The following is a 26,536-nucleotide window of genomic DNA, read 5'->3' on the forward strand; positions in this document are numbered from 1 at the left end:
GAGTCCTGATTTGGACATGTTAAGTTCGAGGTGTTGGCGGGGCATCCAAGTAGAGGTGTACCGAAGCAGCGTGGCTCAGTGGAAAGAGGCCGGGCTTTGGAGTCAGAGGTCATGGGTTCAAATCCCAGCTCCGCCAATTGTCAGCTGGGTGACTTTGGGCAAGTCACTTAACTTCTCTGGGCCTCAGTTCCCTCATCTGTAAAATGGGGATGAAGACTGTGAGCCCCCTGTGGGACAGCCTGATCACCTTGTAACCTCTCCGGTGCTTAGAACAGTGCTTTGCACATAGTAAGCGCTTAATAAATGCCATTGTTAGTATTACTGAAAACAGAAGGGAATGTGAGACTGCAGAGGAGGAGGAAGATCATGGGTGGAGGTGTAGATTTGGGAATCATATACGTAGAGATATAACTCCTCACTCTGAGGGTGAGGAGTTTCTGCCTGATGCGTAGGTTGATTGGTAGCCACTGGAGATTTTTGATTGATTGATTGATAGAGGTGGTAGTCATTCATTCATTCATTCAATCATATTTATCGAGCGCTTCCTGTGTGCAGAGCACTGTACTGAGCGCTTGGGAAGTCCAAGTTGGCAACATCTAGAGACGGTCCCTACCCAACAGTGGGCTCACAGTCTAGAAGGGGGAGACAGAGAACAAAACCAAACATATGAACAAAATAAAATAAATAGAATAAATATGTACAAATAAAATAAATAAATAGAGTAATAAATACCTACAAACCTACAAACATATATACATATATACAGCACTTAGAACAGTGCTTCAGCGCTTAGAACAGTGCTTCAGCGCTTAGAACAGTGCTTTGCACATAGTAAGCGTTTAATAAATGCCATCATTATTATTATTATTATACAGGTGCTCCCCCTCATCCCCCTCTCCATCCCCCCCTGCCGCCTTACCTCCTTCCCTTCCCCACAGCACCGGTATATATGTATATATGTTTGTACGGATTTATTACTGTATTCATTTTGCTTGTACATATCTATTTTATTTATTTTATTTTGTTAATATGTGTTGTTTTGTATACATATATACAGGTGCTCCCCCTCCTCCCCCTCTCCATCCCCCCGCCTTACCTCCTTCCCTTCCCCACAGCACCTGTATATATGTTTGTACGGATTTATTACTCTATTTATTCATTTTACTTGTCCATATCTATTCTATTTATTTTATTTTGTTAATATGTTTTGTTCTCTGTCTCCCCCTTCTAGCCTGTGAGCCCGCTGTTGGGTAGGGACCGTCTCTACATGTTGCCGACTTGGACTTCCCAAGTGCTTAGTACAGTGCTGTGCACACAGGAAATGCTCAATAAATACGACTGATTGATTGATTGGTTGAGGGGAAGGAGGTCATTGGCTCCCCCAAAGGCGTGGGTGTAGGTGGAGGATAGAAGGCTCTCACAGTTAGGGATGGGGGAGGAGGAGTCCACAAAAGAGGCCAAGAATGAGCGACCGGAGAGATAGGAGGAGAACCAGGAGGGGTCAGTGTCAGTGAAGCCATGGTTTTCCAGAAGTCTTTCAATCAGTCAATCAATCAATCGTATTTATTGAGTGCTTACTATGTGCAGAGCACTGTACTAAGCACTTGGGAAGTCCAAGTTGGCAACATATAGAGACAGTCCCTACCCAACAGTGGGCTCACAGTCTAAAAGGGGGAGACAGAGAACGAAACCAAACATACTAACAAAATAAAGTAAATAGAATAGATACGTACAAGTAAAATAAATAAATAGAATAATAAATCAGTCAATCAATCGTATTTATTGAGCGCTTACTGTGTGCAGAGCACTGTACTAAGCGCTTGGGAAATACAAGTTGGCAACATATAGAGACGGTCCCTACCCAACAGTGGGCTCACAGTCTAAAAGGGGGAGACAGAGAACAAAACCAAACGTACTAACAAAATAAAATAAATAGAATAGATATGTACAAGTAAAATAAATAAACAGAATAATAAGTATGTACAAACATATATACATATATACAGGTGCTGTGGGGAAGGGAAGGAGGTAAGATGAGGGGGATGGAGAGGGGGATGAGGGGGAGAGGAAGGAAGGGGCTCAGTGTGGGAAGGCCTCCTGGAGGAGGTGAGCTCTCAATAGGGCCTTGAAGGGAGGAAGAGAGCTAGCTTGGCGGATGGGCAGAGGGCTTTCCAGGCTTTCCAGAAGTCTTTCCCGAAGGAAGGGGTGGGCCACAATGTCCAAGACAGCTGAGAGGACAAGGCGGATTAGGATGGAGTGAAAACGGTTGTATTTGTCAAGAAGGAGATTATTGACGACCTTTGGGAGGGTGGTCTCCATGGAGTGAAGGGGATGGAAGCCATACTGAAGGGCCAAGGAGTCTCGAAGAAGGGGAGGTGAAGGCAGTGGATGTAGTGGACAACTCCAGGAGCTTGGAGAGGACTTGTGGTAGAGAGATGGGGGTGAAAACTGGAGGGAGCTGTGCTTTCAAGCGAGGTTTTTCTTAGACTACGGGATCGCGTTTGAAAGCAGTGGGGAAGAAGCCATTGGAGGGTCAACGGTAGAAGATGGCGGTCAGGGAGGGGAGAAGAGAAGGGACAAGTGTCTTGATAAAGTGCGAAGGGATGAGGTTGTATCGCAGTAGGTGTACCTAGCAGTAAAATACTGCTACATATATTTATATCAATCAATCAATCAATCATATTTATTGAGCGCTTACTGTGTGCAGAGCACTGTACTACGCTGTTCAGCGCTTAGAACAGTGCTTTGCGCATAGTAAGCGCTTAACAAATGCCATCATTATTATTATTATTACTAAGTGCTTGGGAAGTCCAAGTTGGCAACATATAGAGGCAGTCCCTACCCGACAGCGGGCTCACAGTCTAGAAGGGGGAGACAGAGAGCAAAATACATGTATTTTTATATAGAGAGCATCCTTTAAAATTCAGAAATGGCGTTTACGTTTGCCCAGTGGTATTTGAGTGCTTACTGTGTGTGAGAAACAGCGTGGCTCAGTGGAGAGAGCCTGGGCTTTGGAGTCCGCGGTCACCGGTTCAAATCCCGGCCCCGCCACTTATCAGCTGTGTGACTTTGGGCAAGTCACTTCACTTCTCTGGGCCTTAGTGACCTCATCTGGAAAATGGGGATTAAGACTGTGAGCCCCCCAGTGGGACAATCTGATCACCGTATAACTCCCCAGCGCTTAGAACAGTGCTCTGCACATAGTAAGCACTTAATAAATGCCATTATCATTATTATCATTATTATTATTATTATTATCATTACAGTACTGTACTAGACGCTTGGGAGAGTGCGGTCCAAAATGATTGCTAGACCCGATTCCGCCCCACAGAGACTTTAAAGGTTAGATGGGGAGACAGTCCTGAAAATAAATTACAAATGTGTACATCAGTGCCGGGATGAGTGGGGAAGGGGTGAATATCAAAGTGCCTAAGGAGTTCAGCCCAATTGCATAGACAGTGCAGAAGGGAGGCCTTTTTGGAGAAGGCCTCTGGTAAGTGCTTAACAAATGTCATTATTATTATCGTTATTATTATTAATAATAATAATATCAGCCTCAGGATTCCCAAATACTGTGGATCTGGTCACTGCTGTTGACTCTAAACATCAGATTAGCAAAATCCTCATTAAAAAAAGAGGCAAAAAACTCAGTCATAATCCATCTTCCTCTGTGAGAAAATGCATAATAATATTAATAATGAATAGTATAATATATCCATTGTAATATTCAATAACAATTATTATTGTGGCCTTTAGTGGCTCCACCAAGTGTCAGCTGTGTGGCTTTGGGCAGGTCGCTTCACTTCTCCGTGCCTCAGTTGCCTCATCTGTGGGATGGGGATAAAGACTGTGAGCCCCCCGTGGGACAACCTGATCACCTTGTAATCAATCAATCAATCAATCGTATTTATTGAGCGCTTACTGTGTGCAGAGCACCGTACTAAGCGCTTGGGAAGTCCAAGTTGGCAACATATAGAGACGGTCCCTACCCAACAGTGGGCTCACAGTCTAGAAGATGACAGGGTTTGGGCTGGAAGATGAGTTCCGTTTTGGACATTTTAAAGTTTGGGGTGTCAGGGAGAAATCCAAGGAGAGTTGCCCCGAAAGCAGGAGGAAATGGGAGAATACAGAGGGGAGAGAGGTCAGTTCTAGAGAGGTGGAGATGGCAGTTGAAGCCATGGAAACGAAAGAGTTCTTCAAGGGCATAAACGTAATTGGAGAATGGAAGGAACCCAGAAATGGGCCTTGAGAGACTACCACAGTTGTGGACGGGGACGCGGGGGGAGGCAGAAGAGGAACCCACAAAAGAGACTGAGAATGAGCAGCCGGAGAGATAGGAGGCAAAGCCAAACCCGGAGAGGAAAGTGTCGGTGAGACCAAGTTGAGAGAACATTTCAAGGAGAAGGGCGGAGATCCACAGTGTTGAAGGCAGCTGAGGTCCAGAAGAATTAGGGTGCAATCAATCAATCAATCAATCGTATTTATTGAGCGCTTACTATGTGCAGAGCACTGTCCTAAGCGCTTGGGAAGTACAAATTGGCAACACATAGAGACAGTCCCTACCCAACAGTGGGCTCACAGTCTAAAAGGGGGAGACAAAGAACAGAACCAAACATACCAACAAAATAAAATAAGTAGGAGAGAAATGTACAGGTAAAATAAATAAATAAATAGAGTAATAAATATGTACAACCATATATACATATATACAGGTGCTGTGGGGAAGGGAAGGAGGTAAGATGGGGGGATGGAGAGGGGGACGAGGGGGAGAGGAGGGAAGGGGCTCAGTCTGGGAAGGCCTCCTGGAGGAGGTGAGCTCTCAGCAGGGCCTTGAAGGGAGGAAGAGAGCTAGCTTGGCGGAGGGGCAGAGGGAGGGCATTCCAGGCCCGGGAGATGACGTGGGCCGGGGGTCGACGGCGGGACAGGCGAGAACGAGGTACAGTGAGGAGATTAGCAGCGGAGGGGGCGGGCTGGGCTGGAGAAGGAGAGAAGGGAGGTGAGGGAGGAGGGGGCGAGATGATGGCCAGCCTTGAAGCCCAGGGTGAGGAGTTTCTGCCTGATGAGCAGATTGATTGGTAGCCACTGGAGATTTTTGAGGAGCAGTAAGAGGCCATTGGGTTTGACAAGGAGCAAGTCCCGGGTGACCTTGGAGAGAGTAGTTTCCGTGGAGTGGAGGGAGCGGAAGCCAGATTGCAGGGTGTTGGGAATGTCGGGAGTGAGAGTTGGGAAGGAAGAAGTGGAGGCAGCGGATGCAGATAACTTGCTTGAGGAGTTTGGAAAAGTACGGTCGGAGCAAGATGGGAGAGTGCTTTGTAATCTAAAGACGGTGTTTTGTTTTTAGGATAGGAGATGCGTGGACGTTGTGTGGCTTGAGTTGACCAATATTGCTAACACAATGTGTACATGTATTACCATAAACACACACACACGCACACTCAAAGAATTCAATACCATTAGTAAATATGGGCCTTATTGATTCATCCAGTAATAATAATAATGGCATTTATTAAGCGCTTACTTATGTGCAAAGTTCTAAGCGCTGGAGTATTTAATGAGTGCTTACCGTGTGCAGAGCACTGTACTACGCGCTTGGAAAGTACAATTCTGATCTTCACCTAGGTCTCTTATGTAGTCTAGAACATTAGTCACTTAGAGCAAATCATCAGTTAACTGTAGTATTTCCTAAAAGTACTAAAATAATCCTTCTTACTAACAAAAACAACAAGAAAAAAGGGGGGGAGACGACTGACCAGCAATAATAATAATGGCATTAAGCGCTTACTATGTGCAAAGCACTGTTGTAAGTGCTGGAGTATTTATTGAGTGCTTACCGTGTGCAGAGCACTGTACTAAGCGCTTGGAAAGTACAATTCTGATCTTCACCTAGGTCTCTTATGTAGTCTAGAACATTAGTCACTTGGAGCAAATCATCAGTTAACCTTACTATTTCCTAAAAGTACTAAAATAATCCTTCCTACTAACAAAAACAACAAGAAAAAAGGGGGGGAGACGACTGACCAGTAATAATAATAATGGCGTTAAGCGCTTACTATGTGCAAAGCACTGTTCTAAGCGCTGGAGTATTTATTGAGTGCTTACCGTGTGAAGAGCACTGTACTAAGCGCTTGGAAAGTACAATTCTGATCTTCACTTCGGTCTCTTAATGTAGTCTAGAACATTAGTCACTTAGAGCAAATCATCGGATAACCGTACTATTTCCTAAAAGTACGAAAATAATCCTTCCTACTAACAAAAACAACAAGAAAAAGGACGGCTGACTGATTATTTTTTAATCCAAAGCGGTCAAGTATGGAAAAATAATCAGTAACCCCCCCCCCCTTTTTTGTTGTTTTTGTTAGTAGCAAGGTTTATTTTAACACTTTTAGGAAATAGTAAAGTTAGTTGATGATTCACTTTGTGACTGATGTTCTAGACCACTGAAACTTTAGCTCATGGGAGGTTTATCCTGTGTCTTTGCAGCAAGCACCAGTATTTGTCACTATTGCATTATTTTACTAGTTGAATGAGTTAGCACAGCCAAATAAGTTTCCACTTTAGTCAGAAGGAATTTGATTGGTTTTAAACATGCCAGCAAGCGCATGTGAATCATCCTGTCATTCACCGTCTCCCCAAATTCACTTTTTCAGATTTGTTTGCTTCTCTGTCCCTTCTTTCCATCTTACCCGTCCCCCCCGGTTAATAAAACAAAACCCAGAAGTCACCCAGTGGGGAACAGATCGTTTGAGTGAGCGCCCTTTGATTATCCTAGCATCAGTCACAGGCATATTATCACTTAGAAAGTAGGATGGCTTGCAACAAAAAAGGAAAGCTGACCCAAACTCAAACCAAATCTCTTCCAAATATGATTGACTTGGGAATAAATTCACCTCTCATCTCCTCCGAGGCCTTCCCCAATTAAGCCCTCTTTTCCCTGGTTCGCTCTCCCTTCTGCGTCGTCTGTGCACGTGGATCTGCGGCCTTTGGACATTTGATATCGGCCCCAACCCCATAGTATTTACGTTCATAACTTTAAATTGTATATCATAAATTACTTATATTAATGTCGGTCTCCCCCTCTAGTAATGGTGATGGTATTTAAGCACTTACTATATGTCAAACGCTGCTCTGGGGTAGATACAAACTAATCAGGGTGGACACGATCCCTGTCCTACGCAGGGCTCACAGTCTTAATCCCCATTTTACAGAGGCCCAGAGAAGTGAAGTGACTTGTCCAAGGTCACACAGCAGACAGGAGGTGGAGCTGAGATTAGAAGCCAGGAGCTTCCAACTCCCAGGCCTGTGCTGTAGCCACTAAGCCACGCTGCTTCCTCTAGACTATAAGCTCGTTATGGGCAGGGAAATCTGCTAATTCTTTTGTATTGCACTCTCCCAGGTACTTAGTACAGTGCTTTGCACATAGTAGATGCTCAGTAAATACCTTTGATTGATTGTGAGGATTGTGTTAATTGCAGAAGTTTCATGTTGTACTCACCGTATCCAAAACTTTGCATCCCTGTCTCTTCCTCATGAACGTTATGCTATATCAGGGCAGGCTTGTGCTGTCAGGATATTCCCCAATCCTTTTATTGTGTTCCACCCAAAATGCATTCCAACCAAAATGCATTCCAACCAAAATGCGTTCCAACCAAAATGTGTTCCAACCAAAACCAAATATAGCATTTCAGGGTCTCACCAGCCCCTCTCCTGACCGGAATTAAAGCCAAATAGTACTTGTACGCGGGCTCAGTCTCCCAATGGTATTCCTGGAGTTCTAGAACCGTTGGGATTTTTTTCCAGACCCGGGGTAGTTTTTTTCATTCATTCATTCAGTCGTATTTATTGAGCGCTTACTGCGTGCAGAGCACTGTACCAAGCGCTTGGGAAGTACAAGTTGGCAACATATAGAGATGGTCCCCACCCAACAGCGGGCTCACCATCTAGAAGGGGGAGACAGACAACAAAACATAACATGTGGACATGTGTCAAGTCATCAGAATAGAAATAAAGCTAGATGCACATCGTTAACAAAATAAGTAGAATAGTAAATATGTACAAGTAAAATAGAGTAATAAATCTGTGCAAACATATATACAGGTGCTGTGGGGAGGGAAAGGAGGCAGGGTGGGGGGGTTTGGGAGGAGGAGAGGAAAAAGGGAGCTCAGTTTCACTGTGTAGTAACTCCTAAAATTAACACTTCAAAACACAGCCGCCTTGGCTTTCACCATCCCCCTCAGTCGCCTGGTGTCCGTCTAGTCAGTCCTGCTTCCCGAGACTGGTGACCGAAGGACTGAGAAACCGTTCTGCACCTCCTCCGAGCTTCATTGTTGCCACACGCCACTGTTCATCGTGAGTCTCTCCACTCTGGCCCCACAGACCCTTGGAGAATTCCAGCTTCTCGAGCCCATCAATAAATACGATTGATTGATTGAGTCCTTTCTGCAGATTACTCTGGCCGGGCTCAACAATGCGTCCAGACCCCCAAGCACGTCATCAAGAAGTCTTTAACTACTTCTTGACAATACAGCCTCCTAGAAGAATTCCAGTGGTCTCAGTCCCATTGCCTAAATCCTTCCTTCAAGTCAGAGACCAAACTTTGCCTCAGGTCTCTCCGAATGCCCCATCCAGACCTGCCTCAAAATGATCTTCACGCTTCTTCCCCACATATTTAATCCTCCTCTTTTTCCCCAATCACCCTCTTTGACTGCCAACCCGTTGTTGGGTAGGGACCGCCTCTATATGTTGCCGATTTGTACTTCCCAAGTGCTTAGTACAGTGCTCTGCACACAGTAAGCGCCTAATAAATGCAAATGAATGGATCAGCCACGTCATATAAGCAATTACCCGTATCGATTCCTACCTTGCGTTTGGAAGGGGGTGCCCAGGAGTGACCCGGCCTTTCGGAAACTTCTGAGTTTCTCTCCCTGTTTCAGGATGTGGCTTTCTCACATTCTTACCGAACTGAGTGTACGAGGGAAGTTTGGAAGTTCATCCGCCTCCTAAATTTATGATGCTGATGGCATGTTGAATTAGAAATGTATCATCTCAGAATCACTCCCCAACGTAAGACTCTATAATGTACCCGGTTTTGAGTCCGTCTGTTTTATTTAGCCACCCATTAAAGACCAAACAAAAAAATCCTAATTGTGGGTATTTTGGTACTCTAGGAAATTCATGGCTTTCTCACACTCTTACAGAACTGAGTGTACCAGGAAACTTTGGAAGTTCACCAACATCCTAAATTTATGGTGCTGATGGTGTCTCGAATTAGAACGGATTGTATATCAAAATCACTCCCCAGTAGAAGACTGCATAACTTACGCAGTTTGTAGTCTGTTTTATTTAGCCACCCATAAAGGCAAAAAAAACCAAACGCAAAACACCGAACCGTGGTTATTTCGGTACTCTAGGAAATACTTCCAATTCAACAAGCTGTGAACTTAATCAGAAATCCTTGAGACCGTCATCTAGGAACCGTTGTATGCCGATCACTCCGTCCTTGAAGCGCACTTACAAGTAGACAAATAGGAGAGCGTAGACCACATTGCAGGCCGTGAAGTGTTTGGGATTGACAGTTAATCTGCAGAAAGCTGAGGTCATGTATCAGACCGTGCCATGGAGATCTGATATGCAGCCAACAGTACTAATCGGAGATAGAGTCCAACACGCTTTTCCTGATTTCTGCTCCCTCGGCAGTTAGCTGACAAGTAATATACTGAAAGGGGAGTCGAAAACCGTATCAAAGTCAGCGCGTCCTTTGAGGCGGAGTATGTCAACAATGAACCTCACTCTAAATTGAGCGAGAAGACTATAACGCAGTGGTCTCTGACGGCTTATTACGTGACCCGAGAGCCTTGGATCCGTTTCAGAGGATACGTTCGGTTTCTTGAGCAGTTTGCGATGGCATGCCTTAAGGTCAACTGGTAAGCCGGCCCATTCGTTAGATAGTATTCACCGAGTGTTTAATGTGTGCACGCCACTGGAAAGTAATACAGGGATGAGAATTAGACCCGATCCCCAGGCCTCACAACACCACATGGAGAAGCACACGACTTCCTCAGGTACGAAGCGTAGCGTGATGACATGGTGTATGCCATTTTGCCGATGTACGCCAAGTTTGCCAAGACCTAAAGTGTGGCACGGGGGACAGTCTGGACCGACACCTCTCCAGTCTCCCGCGACTTGTCCTCAAGTCTTCGCGTTTCCAAGTTCCTTTGAACCCACGTGCTGCTTCCGAGTCACGGAGGAAGGCTGGACACTGTAAACAATACTGGGCGTGCAGGGCTCTGGTGACCGAATCAAGGTGGACCGGGGGCAGATTAGCGAAAGCGAGACTCTCCGCCATCGGCCCCCCAAGGTGTTGACCCAGTTGTGGTATTGGTTACGAGCTTACTATGTGCCAAGCGCGGTGCGGGGGATACGAGCAAATTGGGTTGGACGTGGCGCTCACACTCTTAATCCCCGTTTTTCAGATAAAGTAGCGGGGGCCCAGAGAAGTTAAGTGCCAAGTGACGGAGCCGGGATTAGAACCCAGGCCCTTCTGATTCCCAGGTCCGTGCGCTATCCATTAGGCCAGACTGTGGTCATGTAAGGAAGTATTAAATAATAAAAACAGTGGCGGCATCAGGCCCCAGGTGATCCCTTTTCTGATGGCTCACCCAGGCCTGTAGCACGGGAGAAGGGCTGCCCAGCCTCCGCACCATCAGATACCCCATCATTCATTCATTCAATCGTGTTGATTGAGCGCTTACTGTGTGCAGGGCACTGTACTAAGCGCTTGGGAAGTACAAGCTGGCAACGTATAGAGCCCTTCCTTTCACCGCTAGCCGGGGTGAGGAAGAGTCCGGCCTCTGATAGCCTCTTAATCAATCAATGGAGCGTACCTAGAGCCTACTGTGTGTCGGGCACTGTATTAAGTAAGAGCGTGGGAAAGGGCAAGAGAAGACGTGATCCCCGTCCCTAAGAAACTGACCACCAAGGCCGGCCGTAAGCAAAAAACGGCTGTCCGGCCGCCCCAACATCACCGGGACTCCCAACACCCCTTTCCCAGCTGGCCGGGATAAGGAAGCACCTGCAGTGGCCTCTTACCCCCAGACCGCGAAGGCCTGCTTGGCCGGAGAGGAGGTGTCCAGCCCTCCGCTCATTAATCCAGCAGCAGAAGAGTCGGGTCCTAGACGCTTCCTATACCAGCGGACTGCCAAGGCCTTCCCTGCTGACCAGGATCTGTCTTCCTCCTCTTTTATATTGGATTCTCCCATGTGCGGAGCACGGTGCCCTTGCTCTGCATTTACTACCGTTCACTGAGGGTGTGGGAGAGAGCTTGTCCTGAATAAGTATTGAGTCCTGAATAATATGTGGTAATAATCATCATAATAATAGTATTTGTTAAACCCCCCACCCAATCGGGACTTCCCATCAGCCTCCTTTACCAGCCGGCCAGAGTGAGGAGGCAGCGGCAGTAGCATCCGGACTGCTGAGTGGGAGAAAGGTTGCCCCTTAAGCATCACTGATACTCCCATCAGCCTCTTCTCTAGCTGCTCAGGGTGAGGAGACAGAGGCAGCGTCGGGTCTTTTTTCCTTTTTTTTTTTTTACGGTATTTGTTAAGCGCTCCCTCTGTGCCAGGCGCTGTACTAAGCGCCGAGGTAGATACAAGCTTTTAGACTGTGAGCCCACTGTTGGGAAGGGACTGTCTCTATACGTTGCCAATTTGTACTTCCCAAGCGCTTAGTACAGTGCTCTGCACATAGTAAGCACTCAATAAATACGATTGATTGATTGATTACAAGCTGATCAGGTTGGACCCAGTGCCTGACCCTCATGGGGCTCACAGCTGTAATCCTCACTTTCCAGATGAGGTAACTGAGGCCCAGAGGAGTGAAGCGACTACAGTGCTCTGCACACAGTAAGCGCTCAATAAAGACGATTGAATGAATGAATGAATGAATGAATGACTTGCCCCGGGTGACACAGCAGACAGGTGGGAGAGCCGGGATTAGAACCCAGGTCCTACGACTCCTTTGGAAACGGGGAAATAGCTGTACTTGTGACTGAGCCCTGAGGCCCTTCTAGCCACAGTGTCCCACTGCTGTTGGTGTAGTTATTATCCTTGTTTTTCATGCTTTTGTTTGGCCTTTTTATTGTTTCGTCTTGGGTGTCTGCCCTATTCCCTACCCCTGACTCTGATTTTGAGCCATTCTGGGAGCCAGGAGCCATGCTTCTTTTTTTAAGTCCTGAATAATAGGTGGTAATAATAATAATCATAATAATAATAGTATTTGTTAAGCGCTTACTAGGTGCCAAGCGCTGCGGGAGATACGAGGTCATCAGGTTGTCCCACGTGGGGCTCGCCGTCGTCATCCCCATTTTGCAGAATAGGGAACGGAGGCCCAGAGAAGTGAAGTGACTTGCCCAGAGTCACACAGCAGATCAGCGGCGGAGCCGGGATTAGAACCCACGACCTTTTGACTCCCAAGCCCGGGCTCTTTCCACTGAGCCGCGCCGCTTCTCTGGTAGAACAACATTAGTGCGGTTTTGCGGCCCGCGGTTGAGTTCTGGGGGAGGAGTAAGTGACGAAAGCTCCTGCTTATTAATACGGCAAGTGGGGTGAGCTCAGGCTCAGCGGACAGAGGGAAGCTCTAAAGATTTGCCACAGGACAACGGGCAACATGAGTCTATCAAGATTACAATTAACAGTCAATCAATGGTATTTACTGAGCGCTTACTGAAGCGCTTGATTATAATACGAAAGAGTTAGGAAACAGGATCCCTGCTGCCGACAAGGAGCTTACAGTCTAGTTCCTAAGGGGTTCTGATTCAAGCTCCTAGGCAACCTTCTAGACCGTAAGCTCCTTGTGGGCAGGGAACAGTATTGTCCTCTCCCAAGAGCTCTGCTCACAGTAAGCGCTCCATCAGTTTCCATCATCGACCGAGGCCGATGGACGGAGGGTGGGGCTCCCGCCGCTTCCCTTCCCACCCAACAAAGTTGCTTTTCTCCGCTGACCTCTCACTCGTGTCCCGCTACCGGCCTGGGACGCCCTCCAAAATATCCAATGGACAATCGCTCTCCCCACCTTCAAGCCTTATTGAAGGCCCATCTCCTCCAAGAGGCCTTCCCTGGCGGAGTATATATGTATATATGTTTGTACATATTTATTACTCTATTTATTTTACTTGTACATATCTATTCTATTTATTTTATTTTGTTAGTATGTTTGGTTGTTTTTTTTTTTTTTTTTCTCTGTCTCCCCCTTTTAGACTGTGAGCCCAATGTTGGGTAGGGACCGTCTCTCTATGTTGCCAATTTGTACTTCCCAAGCGCTTAGTACAGTGCTCTGCACATAGTAAGCGCTCAATAAATATGATTGATTGATTGATTGATAGGCCGTAGGGGAAGTGATGGCTTGGTCAGGGACGATCTCTTGGTGGGGATATGATTTTATTTAGGAGGGCTTCCTTGGTGGTTTCATTGTGTGAATACTGTACTAAACTGGGAAGAAGATGTGAGCCAACACAAAACCTAACGACGTGCTTTGAAATTTGGGCTTCTAAAGGGCAGGAGCCATGGTAACGAATTAAGCAAAAACTCCTCACTCTCGGTTTCAAGGCTGTCCATCACGTCGCCCCCTCCTACCTCACCTCTCTTCTCTCCTTCTCCAGCCTAGCCCGCACCCTCCGCTCCTCTGCCACCACAAACCTCCTCACTATACATCGTTCTCGCCTGTCTCGCCGTCGACCCCTGGCCCGGAATGCCCTCCCTCCGCCCATCCACCAAGCTAGCTCTCTTCCTCCCTTCAAAGCCCTACCAAGAGCTCACCTCCTCCAGGAGGCCTTCCCAGACTGAGCCCCCTTTTTCCTCTCCTCCTCCCCATCCCCTCTTAAATGCTTATCATTAGACACATCTCCCCCTTCTAGACTGTGAGCCCACCGTTGGGTAGGGACCGTCTCTATATGGTGCCAACTTGTACTTCCCAAGCACTTAGTACAGTGCTGTGCACACAGTAAGCACTCAATAAATATGAATGAATGAATGAATGAATTTATTACTGTATTTTACATGTACATATTTATTCTATTTATTTTATTTTGTTAGTATGTTTGGTTTTGGTCTCTGTCTCCCCCTTCTAGACTGTGAGCCCACTGTTGGGTAGGGACCGTCTCTAGATGTTGCCAACTTGGACTTCCCAAGCCCTTAGTACAGTGCTCTGCACACAGTAAGCGCTCAGTAAATGTGATTGAATGAATGACACATCTACCCCCTTCTAGACTGTGAGCCCGCCGTCGGGTAGGGATCGTCTCTAGATGCTGCCAACTTGTACTTCCCAAGCGCTTAGTACAATGCTCTGCACACAGTAAGTGCTCAGTAAATACAATTGAATGAATGAATCCCCCCGCCCTACCTCCTTCCCCTCCCCAAAGCACCTGTATATATATATATTTGTACAGATTCATCACTCTATTTTACTTGTACATATGTACTATTCTATTAATTTTGTTAATGATGTGCATATAGCTTTAATTCTATCTGTTCTATTTTGACACCTGTCCGCATGTTTTGTTTTGTTGTCTGTCTCCCCCTTCTAGACTGTGAGCCCGTTGTTGGGTAGGGACTGTCTCTATATGTTGCCAACTTGGACTTCCCAAGCACTCAGTACAGTGCTCTGCACACAGTAAGCACTCAATAAATACGATTGAATGAATGAATGTTAACTTGGAGATCTGGGCGTGGTATCCAGTAAAACACTGTACCCACAAAATTCAGTCTAAATGTCGACTGCAGGGAAAAAAGAAGTAGCCGAAAGATCAATCTAAAATGCGGTGGTGATGTGTGTCCGATTTTGAGCAAAAAATATATGGGCCGCAGTGTATAAAACGAGGGTGGTATAAAGAATAACCAAGCAGAGATCGTAATACATGCGTCTCAAATTTAGGAACGACTATAGGTCATCCACCGGCTTTTGTTTTAGCCCATATAAATATATATATATAGTGGCTCCGTTAGCAGTGTTATGCACAAATGCAGGGAATGATTGTGTGTGCACATTCACACAGAGAAAATATGAATTGGTTATTTGAAACCCATAGGTCAAAACTGACTGCTTTTGGAATCCAGAATTTTGTATTGGGAAGGTGTTGCTGCTCTATCTGTATTTTCTTGTCCCTGCCTATCTGTGCTTAAGATTTTGAAATAATGCAGTGGCATACTCCTGTGAATTTTAAGAAGCCCGACTTTTTCCCCGAGTTCCTAACTTCTCATATTGTGCCTCTCTGACTAGGTACCGTAGAGCTACCGTGTAAATGAATTCCAAAATTTTACTGGCTAATTTGCTGCCAGCCCATTCTTTTCCTCTGGAGATATAGCAGTAGTGAAATAAAACGTCTTGCCGTCCAGTAGTTACCACTTCGGGGCATCAGTAGCATTTATTGAGCGCTTACTCTGTGCAGAGAACTATACTAAGCACTTGGGAGAGAAAACTAGATTTACTAAGGTAGTCACATTCCCTGCCCTCAAGGAGCTCCCGATATATTGATCAGGATGGGGACTCTATCAATTCATCGTATTTATCGAGCGCTTACTATTTGCAGAACTCTGCATTAAGCACTTGGGAAGTGCAGGAGATGAACTTTACTTTGAGAAGCAGCGTGGCTCAGTGGAAAGAGCAAGGGCTTTGGAGTCCGAGGTCATGGGTTCGAATCCCGGCTCTGCCAGTTGTCAGCTGTGTGACTTTGAGCAAGTCACTTCACTTCCCTGGGCCTCAGTTACCTCATCCGTAAAATGGAGATTAAGACTGTGAGCCCCACGTGGGACAACCTGATCGCCTTGTAACCTCCCCAGCACTTAGAAAAGTGCTTTGCACATAGTAAGCGCTTAATAAATGCCATCATTATTATTATTACATTTGCCCAGCACAAGTCACTACACTCTCCAGGTTGGTAATGACTTGCGCTTGGTGAGTTATAAACCTTTTCGAGTTTTATTTTTTTAGCAGTTGCAGTATTTGTTACAAATTGTAGTTCTTCACCGAGAGGTTGACGTTCTTTCTCAGCAATATGACGATAGTCCCGTCATGTAGAATCACTCTGATCTGAGCGTAGCCACCCTTAAATTTCCGCTTCTTTTTTTTTACATTTTGTGAAGAAACATCCTTTGGCGTAACTCTCAATCGTCTCTGTTAAAGTGGATAAGCCGTATCCACTGTGGATCTACCGGCTCCGCCAGTTGTCAGCTGTGTGACTTCGGGCAAGTCACTTCTCTGTGCCTCAGTTGCCTCGTCATGCCTCTTCTCCCCCTTTTAGACTGTGAGCCCACTGTTGGGTAGGGACTGTCTCTATATGTTACCAATTTGTACTTCCCAAGCGCTTAGTACAGTGCTCTGCACATAGTAAGCGCTCAATAAATACGATTGTGAGCCCCCCCCCCCCCCCCCGTGGGACAACCTGATCACCTTGTAACCTCCCCAGCGCTTAGAACAGTGCTTTGCACATAGTAAGCGCTTAATAAATGCCATCATTATTGTTATTATTATCTAAAGTAGGTCCCTGCTGAAGCCCACCGTGATCAACACTCTGTCGTGTGCTGCGGGACAAACCGGCCGATCGTCGGTTTGATCGCTTCCTTTTAAAGTGAACCAGTCGTTGTCACTCGGCCCTTTCCCTGACGTGGCCTTTCGAGGGGAGAACAACCAGGAGGTTTTATAGATCATCCAAAAAAAGCAGAACAGCCTGAGACACGTTGGTTTTCCCTTTAACATAAGGCCAGAGAAAAGCTGGCCCAGTGCGATAAACTTGCCCATAGAACAGGTCATGAGGAGAATCTCCCCCTCTAGACTGTAAGCCCATTGTGGTCAGGGAACGTGTCTGATAACTCTGTTGTATTATATTCTCCCTAGCGCTTTGAACAGCGCTCTGTACATAGTAAGCACTTAAAAAATGCTATTGACTGATTGAGAATGGTAGGTGTTGGTTTTGCTTTGTACGTCCTCATGGAATGAGAGCAGATCGAGTCACAATGCAGTTATTACGTTCTGCATAAGTTTTCCAATCCCTTTTATTCAAGGTACTGGGATCCATTTAGGGTAAGAGGTACCGGCTGACTCACGGGGCGAGGGCAAATTCGGTTGAGACGCTCCGATTTGAATTTTATGTTACTCTGTGTCATGTTGAAGTTATGACGTCGTTGACTCAAAATTGATCCCGCCGTCATAATACGCCAATAAGTTGAGTTCGAGGAAGAGTTAAGTGAGGAGTGAATGTCTTATGAAAATCAATATCTAACTACCGTCTTGGGATTTTCAGATTTTCCACCTAAATACCGTCAGTTAAGTTCCAATGTGTTGACTTGTGTGCAAGTTTTGAATTTGTGTTCAGATTTAAATTTTCTTCTTGCTCTTCATTAATAGGTAGTATAGATCAGTCAGTGTTAAAAGAATTGCCCCCTGAACTCCTGGCAGAAATTGAATCCACCATGCCACTTTGTGAACGTGTGAAAATGAACAAGCGCAAACGTAGCACAGTTAATGAAAAGCCAAAATATGCTGAGATCAGTTCTGATGAAGACAATGACAGTGAAGAAGCCTTTGAATGTAAGTAATAATTCCGTTTACTATTTCAAACTCAATTTGGTGTCCTTGCAGGTTTCTTATAACTGTGTTTAAGTGAGGGTGCAATGTTTCCGGGGGGGAGTATCAGCGTCTGATTGGCCGAGTTCTGACCAGACTTGAAAATGAGACGACCACTTTATTTGGGACAAGTTTTAGGAAGTTTTACGATGGATAATGAAGTAAACAAATCTAAACTTGTGTATCAGTATATCTGTAAGCCATACACAAACATGGATATCCAGGGGGACTGGATTTGGAATACTGGAAGTTGGGGCATTTTATGCCCAGGGCTATGGAAGATAAAACTCCTTTCCCCTGGCATCTAAACAGTGCTGGGAGAAGGAAATTCCCGTAAAGTCCTCACTTTGCTACGAAGAATGATCTAAAATTTGAAGTTCAAGGGTTAAATCCTCAGAAAAGTGAGTTTGATTTTTCAGTGTCTGTAAGCAAGTGCAACTATCATAGGAGCATTTCTCTCTGTCTCTCTTTTTCTCTCTCTTCTGCCTTTTTGTCCCCCTAAGGTCACTGCTGTTGTCCACTTACATCTATGAGAAGCAAAGAGGAATCATTGTAGTCGCCACTTTCATTCTCTAATTATAAGTGCCTTGATCAGTCATTTTGGCAAATCGTTTTTAGTAATTTTCATATTTTTGATGGGTGATCTGCCAGTGAACAGCAAGAGTTGTCCAACCATAAGAGTCAATTTGCCATCTCTGTCTCCCCACTTTAGACTGTGAGCTCACTGTTGGGTAGGGACTGTCTCTATATGTTGCCAACTTGTACGTCCCAAGCGCTTCGTACAGTGCTCTGCACACAGTAAGCGCTCAATAAATAGGATTGATTGATTGATTGATTCCTATACTAGGCCATCTCTCGATATCCTTTCCAGCTCTATAATTTCACGTCCCTTAGTTGGTGACCGATTAACATGCAGACTCTGTAAGTGCTAAATCCGGCAACATGGCAGAGGACGGTTTTTGCGTACCACAGGGTGTAGTGGGTTATCAGCATTCCCGGGCCTTTTCAGCCCGGGAAAGATCGATTACCCCATCAGCAGCAGCATCTTTAAGAGGAATAGACAACTCTGTAGAGAGTGTATAGATGTAGGTATATGTCATAGGTGTCTGTGTATCATAATACTTCTGTTCCATGGTGCTCATATGAGAGGCTCTTCCATTTTGATTCTGCCATCGGGGGCAAATCAGCACAATTTGTAACGGTTACTCCATAAGGAGCTCCAATTGAATTTAGTGAAAGTACAATTTCATTCGTACTTGAAGACCGAGTTTCTAGACGTCTTTTCAATGAAAAGACGGAGCTTTTCATTGACTCGAACGTTTCCTGCAAAATCTTAAGCCCCAGATCGTGCTACTGTAAGAACAGCCAACTTGGTCGTCATTCTTCTGATGGAATAGAATTGTTTGGAAATTTTCGGAGAAGCAAGCGCTGGAGAGTTTTAATTCACTCTTCTAGACTGTGAGCCCGTTGTTGGGTAGGGACCGTCTCTATATGTTACCAACTTTTACTTCCCAAGCGCTTAGTACAGTGCTCTGCACACAGTAAGCGCTCAAGAAGTACAACTGAATGAATGGATCTGTATTTCAAAATCTGTAGTGGCCTTTTGAATGACGTAAACCATTTGTCGTGGGGGTCTGCTTCACTTTCAGCTTCTCGGAAACGGCATAAGAAAGATAAAGATGATGATAAAGCTTGGGAATATGAAGAGCGGGATCGAAGAAGCTCTGGCGACCATAGGAGGAGTGGCCATTCTCATGAAGGAAGGAGGAGTTCTGGTGGTAGCCGCTACCGCAATCGCAGCCCGTCGGACTCCGACATGGAAGATTATTCTCCTCCTCCCAGCCTCAGTGAGGGTAATTTATCCCAACCCAACTTGGTGTAGAATTGTGACTTCCCTTCAAAGGATTACTGTAAGGCACACTGCAAGTTCTAAACACTTGGAAAACTTCAGTCAAAATTCAAGTATGCAAGTTTAGTTCCCTTCGCTGGCACTTGCTACTTTAAATATTCAGTTTCACGGCACGTAATCCTTTAAGAGGAGCCATGAACAAAAGTGGAAGTGGTTTAAATTGATGCCAATCCTTCATTGTACAAATCTCTTGACTGCTTTTTAGTTGCTAGAAAAATGAAGAAAAGAGAAAAACAGAAGAAGAGGAAAGCTTATGAACCGAAACTAACACCTGAAGGTAACTGCTTTCTGTACACTTAATTGATTCTGTTTTCACAAGCTCCGGGTCAAGCTGTCTACATTGGTCATTGGAAAAAAATGAATGTCTGTTTTTTGCCCCCCACAGAAATGATGGATTCTTCGACATTCAAAAGGTTTACTGCTTCAGTAGAGAATATTTTGGAAAATCTAGAAGATATGGATTTTACAGCATTTGGTAATACTATTTTGTAAATAATTGCCATTTGGTGTATCTGCATTCAAAGAGCTTTAGAGAAGTAATTAACGAGTAGTAATATTTTGCCTCAAACTTGCTTTTTCGGACATGGTGTCTCTATCAGCACGTTCCTTATTTTTGGGTGGGAGATTCGATCAGCAGTACCACACGGAGATTTCTATGTTCTAGTGGGTACTTCATCGTTTCCTTCAAAAAAAGTCTCCAGAGTCAGCATAAAGTAGCAGCTTTTGATTTTATAGCCTTGGGTTTTTCCCTGCATTCATCAAAATTCTGTCCATATGTTTTGAGATTTCTTTATTACCCCGTGGCCTTTGGCATGTCATTTAACCTCTCTTTTGTGCTCTCTAGAAGTGTGGGGTCCCAGAGGAGCAGTGGAGGGAACATTACTCTCTTGAGTCTTGTAGATCAATCGTTGCCATACAGAGAGCTGCCACTGATAATCATTTAATGCTTGGTGCAAATAATCGTGACCAATATAACATAGCACTGACCGAATATAATGCCTGGTTACCTACAGCGTTACTCTTCGTAAAACAGAACGGTAGATTTGCCACATTCCCACCTGCGTGCATTCTCTCCTAGAACTTAACACAGTGCTGTGCCCACAGTAAGCGCTTAATAGATGCTATTAATACTATTACTACTACCTCCACCTGCTCTTTTCTTACCACCAGTTCAAAGATTGGACCCTGAGTAGCCCGGCAGAGCACCTTCCCGTCCCCTCCGGCCCATTTTTCCAGCTCCCTCCGTTTTTAACGAGCTTTTTCCTGAGAACCAGTGAAGCAACAGGGAAGGTTTGAGTCGGAAAATAACTTGTGATCAGTTTTGAAAGTAGGTGCATTTCAGCACCATTCCCAGCTGTATAGGCGAACAAACTTGAATCAATCTTCCACATTACTATCTTGAAATGTTTCTTTCATCTGAACCTTTTTTTTTTCATCCCTTAGGCGATGATGATGAAATTCCTCAGGAACTGCTACTAGGAAAACATCAGCTTAGCGAACTGGGCAGCGAATCGGCTAAAATTAAAGCAATGGGCATAATGGACAAGGTAGCATGCCAAAATTAAGTTCATAAAACTGTTTGATGTTAAATAAGTTGAATCCAAGTTTCTCTTAGGCCTTCTGTAAAATTTGTCTTGATTTTTGGTATTTGTGCTTTCCAAGCGCTTAGTACGGTGCTCTGCACATAGTAAGCATTCAGTAAATATGCTATATGTTATAATGGTGGGGATCGATTTTTCTAGTTATAATAATAATAATAATGATGGTATTTAAGCACTATGTGCCAAGCACTGTTCTGCGGAGAGCAAAAATAATTACCCAAATCTGTCAGACAGATTTTAATTCTGAACTCTTTTCTATTCAGTTATTCCTGAACCGAAAGTATTTTAGCCATAAGTCACTAGTGAAACTGTGTATTTCACTTTTCGGTTTGTTTTACTAGTTGCGATAGTTTAGGTACAGTCAGTTACGGTGTTTTTCATTGCTTAAATGCTAAACGTGTCTTAAGCACTGCAAAAGGTACACTATGATTAGTGCTGTTTAGATTCAATCACCGGAATTTAATGATCGCTTACTACGTGCAGAGCACTGTACTAAGTGCTTGGAAGGGTACGACATAACAGTTGGTGAGTATGTTCCCCGCCCATAAGAAGCCTACAGTGTAGAGGGGAAGAAGCCAGGTATTGGATAAACTATGCAGGTCCTGTGGTTTTGTTTTTTTTAGTCCAATTTCATAACACTTTGCTAAATTTCAAATACGGTTTACTTTCTGCAACTGTATTTTCTGTATCCGTGAATCCACGAAGATTTCATTCATTCATTCAATCGCGTTTATTGAGCACTTACTGTGTGCAGAGCACTGTACTAAGCACTTAAGATTTCACTTTGGCCTTAAGTTTCAGTATTTGTGATCCATGGCAGCAAATATTAAAAATAGAGCACAACAGGACTAGGGAGTAGCATGAAAAATTTAATGTTCCATGTTTGTGATTATTCTTATTATGCATTTAGCCCCGTTGCTACTGGCTTCCATGGTTGGTTTCTGTGCACTCTGGTAGTTAGAATGAGTTGTGAGTCATAAAACAGCAATCTGATAGCCACTAACTTGGTGATATCTTCTCTCTCTAAATTTCTCTACATGGAAATGGACTCATAATTGTTCACATCTTGTGGGGCTTAACAAAATTTATACACTTGGAGATTTGTATTAGTTAACATAGAGTTGGCTTGTTAAAACATCCTCTGGACGACAGAATTAGATTACACTAGCAAAAATGCCCTGCCTCTCACAGGTGTGACATTCAAGCGCTTAGAACAGTGCTTTGCACATAGTAAGCGCTTAATAAATGCCATTATTATTATTATTATTATTATTATTATTCAAATGGGCAGGTGCCTACACAGAAAGGCGATCAATCAGTGGTATTCACCGAACACTTATCGTGTGCAGAGCACTGAATTGAGTACTTGGGAAAGTACAATCCACAAGGAGCTCACAACTGTGTGTCTGCTGTTGTGTTATATGATGTTTCCAGGTGGCCTCACAAGCAGCCCTGATTTGTCACAGATTGGTACGTGTTACATTCATAGAGCCTCAGGTGCAATAAAACAGTTTTGGTTTTTTTTAGCTTTTATGTGGTTAGTGAATGTGGCCACAGTACTCTTATGTCGCCAAAGTTAGGTTACGTGGTATAAGTGATTTCAAGTTGTCAGCTTTCTAGCCTTTTTAGAATTGAGTAACATCCTCCTGGCTTCTAAACAGTCCAGTTCATAAAACTTTATAACGATGGCAAGTATCCCAGACAGGAAATGCCAAAGTACTGAAAAAGGATAAAATTTTGAGCATTGTCCTTGAGGAATTCCTTAAGATAAGTACAAATAATGTAATATAAGTGAAATTATAAACATTGAAACTTGTATGTTTCATTTCCGCAATGAAAGTACTGTTTGTTGCTTAATTACTTTCCCTGAGAAATTAGAATGGCGTAATATATGTGGAAATATGCAAAGACTACAATCAATCAATCAATCGTATTTATTGAGCGCTTACTGTGTGCAGAGCACTGTACTAAGCGCTTGGGAAGTACAAGTTGGCAACATATAGAGACAGTCAATCAATCAATCAATCGTATTTATTGAGCGCTTACTGTGTGCAGAGCACTGTACTAAGCGCTTGGGAAGTACAAATTGGCAACACATAGAGACAGTCCCTACCCAGCAGTGGGCTCACAGTCTTAAAGGGGGAGACAGAGAATAGCAGAAATAAATACCATTGTCTTGTTTAGCAAAAAATTATTTTACTGTCCTGATATTTGGAAATCCAATAAATAGCAATTCTTCAACAATCACCTCTTTATTCCAGTTTTTTTAAAAAACTTTTAATGCAAGTGTCCTTGTCATTTTAGCTCTCAACAGATAAAACAGTTAAAGTCCTGAACATTTTGGAGAAGAATATTCAAGATGGCTCCAAACTTTCTACATTGCTAAACCATGTAAGTTGACCATTAATACTGCGGGTTCTACTCTTGCTTTTATGTACTCAGCATTCCCTAAATCCTCCCTTGCAGTATCGCCATTCTAACCTTTCAGTTAGCGACTTGGGTTGGTATTATTAAATGGCTGTGAAGAAGCCCCGAGCTTCCTTTTGTGACCCAGGAACTGAAGATATTGACCTGTCGATTGAAAGAACACAAAGTCAGTGTGGGGCGTTTTCTGCTATTCTTTGGTTTAGGAAGGAAGTTGAGAGGGATAATCGTAGTAGAACGAGCGCGGCTCCGGGGATCGGCAGTCCCGGGTTTGCTAGTAGAGTAACTCCTGCCGGGGCTGCGGCGGCGGCGATAAAGGTTTTTGACTGAAGAACCAAACCAGGGTTTTCTTTGAGGTGAACTGACCCGACGGGAATCCCGCAAACCGAAAAGCTGGCTAATATGTGCGGTGGAGAAGATCATAGAGGCCACCCAGCCAACCCCTGCTGGGGTAAAGCGCTCTTCTCAGAATCAGCATTGCCGCTGCAGTCATTTCGTTCACAGTCCAACATGCACTTTGCGACGTGCTTATCCCCCTGCCCACCTATTTTGCCAAATTGTACTTCCCAAGCGCTTAGTACAGTGCTCTGCACACAGTAAGCACTCAATAAATACGATTGATGATGATGAGGATGACCTATTTTGTCACTAAACTCCGTTGAGAGCGGGATTGGTGCTGGGCAAAAAAGCATAATCCATTCCTGTAAGCAGGTATCGGTCCTGAAGACTCAGGACGGAGGCGCGCCTCCGTCATCGTCATTATTAGGAGAGAGCAGACGGCCAAGAGGGAGGGCAACAGTCTAGTTTTTGTCTGCTTCAAATTTTAAAGTAGTGCCATTGCCCGACTCACTGTCTTGAATGGGATAATCGGCATTGGGATAAAGTTTTGAAAAGTCCATTAAAGTGAAATGCAGAATTTAGGCATTTTTCTCTGGATAGAGAGTGCTGATCATCATCATCATCAATCGTATTTATTGAGCGCTTACTGTGTGCAGAGCACTGTGCTAAGCGCTTGGGAAGTACGAGTTGGCAACATATAGAGACAGTCCCTACCCAACAGTGGGCTTGCGGTCTAAAAGGGGGAGACAGAGAACAAAACCAAACATACTAACAAAATAAAATAAATAGAATAGATATGTACAAGTAAAATAAATAAATAAATAGAGTAATAAATATGTACAAACATATATACAGGTGCTGTGGGGAAGGGAAGGAGGTAAGATGGGGGGATGGAGTGGGGGCGAGGGACAGGTGTTCAGGGGAGGTGACTTAAAAAGCATCACAGGGATAATTGGCATTTGGATAAAAATTTGAAAAGTCCATTAAAGTCAGCTATGTGACTTTGGGCAAGTCACTTCACTTCTCTGGGCCTCAGTTCCCTCATCTGTAAAATGGGGATTAAGACTGTGAGCCCCACGTGGGACAACCTGATCATTTTGTATCCCCCCAGTGCTTAGAACAGTTCTTGGCACATAGTAAGCACTTAACAAATACCATTATTATTATTATTTTTATTAAATGTAGAATTTAGGTATTTTTCTGCGGATAGAGAGTGCTGATCAGGACAGGTGTTCAGGGGAGGTGACTTAAAAGGCATCACAGTTTCAACTGTCAGTACAGTTTGGATGTAGCAACAGGTTTTTTTTCTGTCGCTTAATATAAATAGAGCTGAAATCCATTTGTCACTTTTAGAGTGATTGAACTCCTTTGGATAGCCAGCATGTCTGGCGGTCATAGTCCCTACTGATAGTTTATCCTGCTGCCTTTTCAGCAGTGATTTGCTGGAGTTCCTTTTTTATTATAAGCATTTGTCATATTGGATAAACTAGATGACTGGAATTTTCCCAAATGGACTACTTTCACATATCCTTCCCTAAACTTAAAACTTTTAGGGGTGCTCTAAACTTAAAGCCTTTATGTATGTTCCGTAAAATGAAGCTCTATTTTTCCTTGTTTGGAGGATTTGAACTCAGTCCTTCATCCTACGTTGACTTTGGGGGAAGAGTTGTAATTTCATTTATTTTCCTAAACGTTCGAAAACTTTGCTGTGCCACGTGAGGGACTCCCGTTTAAATATTGAGTCCTGCGGACTAGAATTGCAATTAATGTCAGTGGTCTGCATTAGTAATGTCTGGCCATTCCTCATTCCTGAGAAGCAGCGTGGCTCAGTGGAAAGAGCACGGGCTTGGGAGTCAGAGGTCATGGGTTCTAATCCCGTCTCCCCCACGTTTGCTGTGTGACCTGGGGCAAGCCACTTAACTTCTCTGACTCTCAGTTACCTCATCTGAAAAATGGGGATTGACCGTGAGTCCTACGTGGGTCAGTGTGATCACCTTATATCCTCCCCAGCGCTTAGAACAGTGCTTTGCACCTAGTAAGCGCTTAACAAACGCCGTAATTATTATTATTTAGTTCAGTAAGGAGTCGAGGGAAGAGTTAATATGATGCCATGTGACTGAAAGGGGAATCCTGCGAGCCTTCTGTTGTCTGGAAGGCAGGTGTCTCTGTCTAATGAGGAAACTTCGGGCAGAGAAATTGTGAAAGGTGTAAAACATTTGGCCTTTGGTTCTTTATCGAAAGGCAAAGCATTATAAATGCAAAAGGTATTTCAGGTCCGATACTGGTAATTTTAAGCACTCCCATAAACCTCCCCCAGTATCCCTCCAAATCCTTGGCTCTTTTTTTTTTTTTTTTGGTATTTGTTAAGCGCTTACTATGTGCAGAGCACTGTTCCAAGCGCTGGGGTAGATACAAGGTAATCAGGTTGTCCCACGTGGGGCTCACAGTCTTCATCCCCATTTTACAGATGAGGGAACTGGCTTTTCAGCCCTGCTCTCACATCTTCTAAGAGACGTGGGAGAAAGCTAAAAATCCAATTAAAAAAACTCTGAGGAGGATGGTAATGGCTTTGCACTCCACAACTAGTAAGCCAGAGGAATAATGACCCCCATTCTTCCTGGCTACATATACTAATCAATTCTAATTACTG

General features: G+C 44.3%; 1 protein-coding gene across 2 annotated transcripts in view; it reads left to right on the forward strand.

Moving 5' to 3' along the window:
• Positions 1-26,536, forward strand: part of NIPBL (NIPBL cohesin loading factor) — a 346,458-nt gene that overhangs the window by 255,087 nt on the left and 64,835 nt on the right. For both annotated transcript variants that reach the window (XM_038743872.1, XM_038743871.1), the window contains exons 11-16: positions 17,395-17,577; positions 19,263-19,466; positions 19,728-19,799; positions 19,908-19,997; positions 20,966-21,069; positions 23,428-23,514. In XM_038743872.1, coding sequence (XP_038599800.1) covers positions 17,395-17,577; positions 19,263-19,466; positions 19,728-19,799; positions 19,908-19,997; positions 20,966-21,069; positions 23,428-23,514 — 740 coding nt within the window. The remainder of the gene's footprint in view (positions 1-17,394; positions 17,578-19,262; positions 19,467-19,727; positions 19,800-19,907; positions 19,998-20,965; positions 21,070-23,427; positions 23,515-26,536) is intronic.

The sequence above is a fragment of the Tachyglossus aculeatus genome, chromosome 3 (genome assembly GCF_015852505.1).
Source record: "Tachyglossus aculeatus isolate mTacAcu1 chromosome 3, mTacAcu1.pri, whole genome shotgun sequence".
Taxonomy (NCBI): domain Eukaryota; kingdom Metazoa; phylum Chordata; class Mammalia; order Monotremata; family Tachyglossidae; genus Tachyglossus; species Tachyglossus aculeatus.